Raw genomic sequence first — 2,500 nt, 5'->3', positions numbered from 1 at the left:
TCTCTTTACCATTCCCACTTATTCTGCTCTCTTACATATTCATTTATATCTATGAATAGACCCCGTATAGAGCACCTTCAGCTTCCTGTAAGTGCTGTCGTTCACAGACATTATAGAAAAAAAAATGCTGCTGAGCACATTTTCTCTCCTTCCTCTCTAGTTTCACATTTGATTCCCTCTGCTCATTTGCTCCTTTCTCTTCCTGTCTCCTACACATCTGCTTGTACAGCGGGCGCTGAATTTTCTGATCGCCTGCATTGTTATTTTTAGGCCTTGATGTATAGTAGGTAGTAGGTTTGCTCTGCACTCTGCGTGCTAGTGTGGGTGTGTTTACCTATGCCCAGATCTGCAGGGCTCCATGCGATTCATGAAGGTCACAGATGCAGTGCATTTCATCTGTCCGTTCTGTGCCATCATGAAGACATACATCATTGTCCTGTGGTTATATAGTAACTGAATCAATTGTGGCGATCATGTAGAAACGATGGATGTGCTGAAAGAGAAAGATTGCATGTTTGCAAGGTTCTTGTCTTTTTTTTTTCTCCCTGCAAAAGGAATAGGAAGTGGTGTCTCTGGGTGAAGTAGATAAAGGGAGTAAAGCAAGGACGCTGTGTGTGAGATAAGTCCCTCTGTGCGCCGACTGTCATGGCAGTTGGAGCTAACCGCTTACAGTCAATCCAACACAATTGATGTGTACATTATGTGCTTGCTGGGTGTTGTGTTTGCCGCATGCAGCAGTGCTTACAAGACCCCACGGTTAACTTCTGTAACAGATATCAGAGATAACTGGTATTTATTTGGAGTCATTTTTACAATAAGTATCATATTTAATTGTAGCTGCATTGTGTTTAGAGAACAAGTGAAGCTGAGGCATCAAATAGAGTCTTTTGATTAAAAAAAAAACAGTTTTCTTGGGACAGAGGATCTCTACATTCTCCCTCACCTTGTGTAGATAAAGCATTCAGCCTTTGTCAGCTCACTGTAGAAAAAGTCAAGGTAAAATAAGTCGACACTGACTCTGTACATAATATCTCTCTGCTGTGTTACACTGATGTTGCCACCCCAACAGAACTATTGTTGTTTTATCAGGTTATATCTTCTCATCAACCACCCCCACACAAACATAACGTAACGCACAAAAAATAAGAGCAATTTTGATCAACACAAGCACTGACTACCATCATACATTGGGCCTACAACAATCTGTACCTCCACTTTCTTTAACACAGACCCTTGTGTATTGCAGGCATTATCATTATGAATTCATTGAGCTATAAGCGCCAGCCGCTTTTAAATGGATAATTGCTTTTTTCCTCCCAACAGAGCAAACTGGTGATGGAGGGCTTCCGCAGCTTAAAGGAGGGTGAGCAGGTGGAGTTCACCTATAAGAAGTCCTCCAAGGGCCTGGAGTCCCTTCGGGTGACCGGACCTGGTGGGGGACCCTGTGCAGGCAGCGAGAGACGACCCAAAGGGAAGGTCCCACTCCAGAAACGCAAACCAAAGGGAGACCGGTGAGTGTGAGAGGGAGATTCAGAAAACATGAAGCGACGGATTTTTTTTTTCTTCTTAGTATCTGCAGCGATGTAATGACTCATGTATGAATTTATATCCCATGAGTCTTCGCTTCACCCAAAACAACCCTGAATGTGCATTAAGAAAGCTAAACACAGTGGAAGCAGACGTATGTTATATGTACATGTGACTGCAGTGAGCGATTTCTGAGTGGGCTGAGATTATAGATTAGATCTATTCAATCTGCCAGACTACATGCCTGTTGCTATGGTTATTGTGCACCATAATAAGGAATTGAATGGGGCACTTTGCCTGCCATCGCAGCTATTTTAAATCAATTTGCCAGCTTTTACATTAGGGACGGCATTAGCACAGGGATGGATTGGGCTTATATGCATCTCAATGCGGCAGCAGCTCAATCAATTGTTTTGTCCGCAGTAAAATCCTGAAGGGTGCTTTGCTAAAATCTGTCAGAAAGAAGCCATATGGAGCTCCTTGAAAACGCCTGCTGGTTAAAAGCAGAGGAGGCAGAGAACGACGTATGGAGGAGCCAACAAGGCAGAGGCGAGAATTATATTGTATCTGCTGTAGGAAGGAATCACATGATGATAAAGCTCCATTAGCATGAGAAAGTCCAGCTCTCTTTGTGCGCCCTTACAGCTCCAGTTTTTCAGGTGTGAAGAGAAACGCTCATGTTAGAAACGAGGGAACAGTATCTGCGAGAGAAGGCTCCCCGATTGTTTTACGTGGCTGAATAATTCAGTTTATTAGTGATAATTGATCCAGTGTCAGGTCTAGTGTCGCTGCCTTCTCCTGAGGTGGCAGTGTTGGATTCAGACATGGCAGGTAGATGGCTGTGATGTAATCTGTCAGTGTGAGCGGCTCCTGTGGCAGTTACGCTGCTCTGACCCCTGCTGGTCACAATGTTACGCAACCAACCAATTGTGGCTTTGTTCTTCAGAAAGGTGCTTGGTGGTTTGCAGCTCTT

At 43.9% G+C, this 2,500-nt stretch overlaps 1 protein-coding gene across 3 annotated transcripts in view; it reads left to right on the top strand.

Annotated features, from left to right (window-relative positions):
• The window catches only part of lin28b (lin-28 homolog B (C. elegans)), an 18,864-nt gene extending 17,349 nt beyond the window's left edge, over positions 1 to 1,515 (top strand). For all 3 annotated transcript variants that reach the window (XM_034699824.1, XM_034699823.1, XM_034699825.1), the window contains exon 3: positions 1,324 to 1,515. In XM_034699824.1, the coding sequence (XP_034555715.1) occupies positions 1,324 to 1,515 (192 nt within the window). The remainder of the gene's footprint in view (positions 1 to 1,323) is intronic.
• The last annotated feature ends 985 nt before the right edge of the window (positions 1,516 to 2,500 follow it).

Source organism: Notolabrus celidotus, chromosome 13, assembly GCF_009762535.1.
Source record: "Notolabrus celidotus isolate fNotCel1 chromosome 13, fNotCel1.pri, whole genome shotgun sequence".
NCBI lineage: Eukaryota > Metazoa > Chordata > Actinopteri > Labriformes > Labridae > Notolabrus > Notolabrus celidotus.
This window is presented reverse-complemented; position numbering and strand designations above follow the sequence as displayed.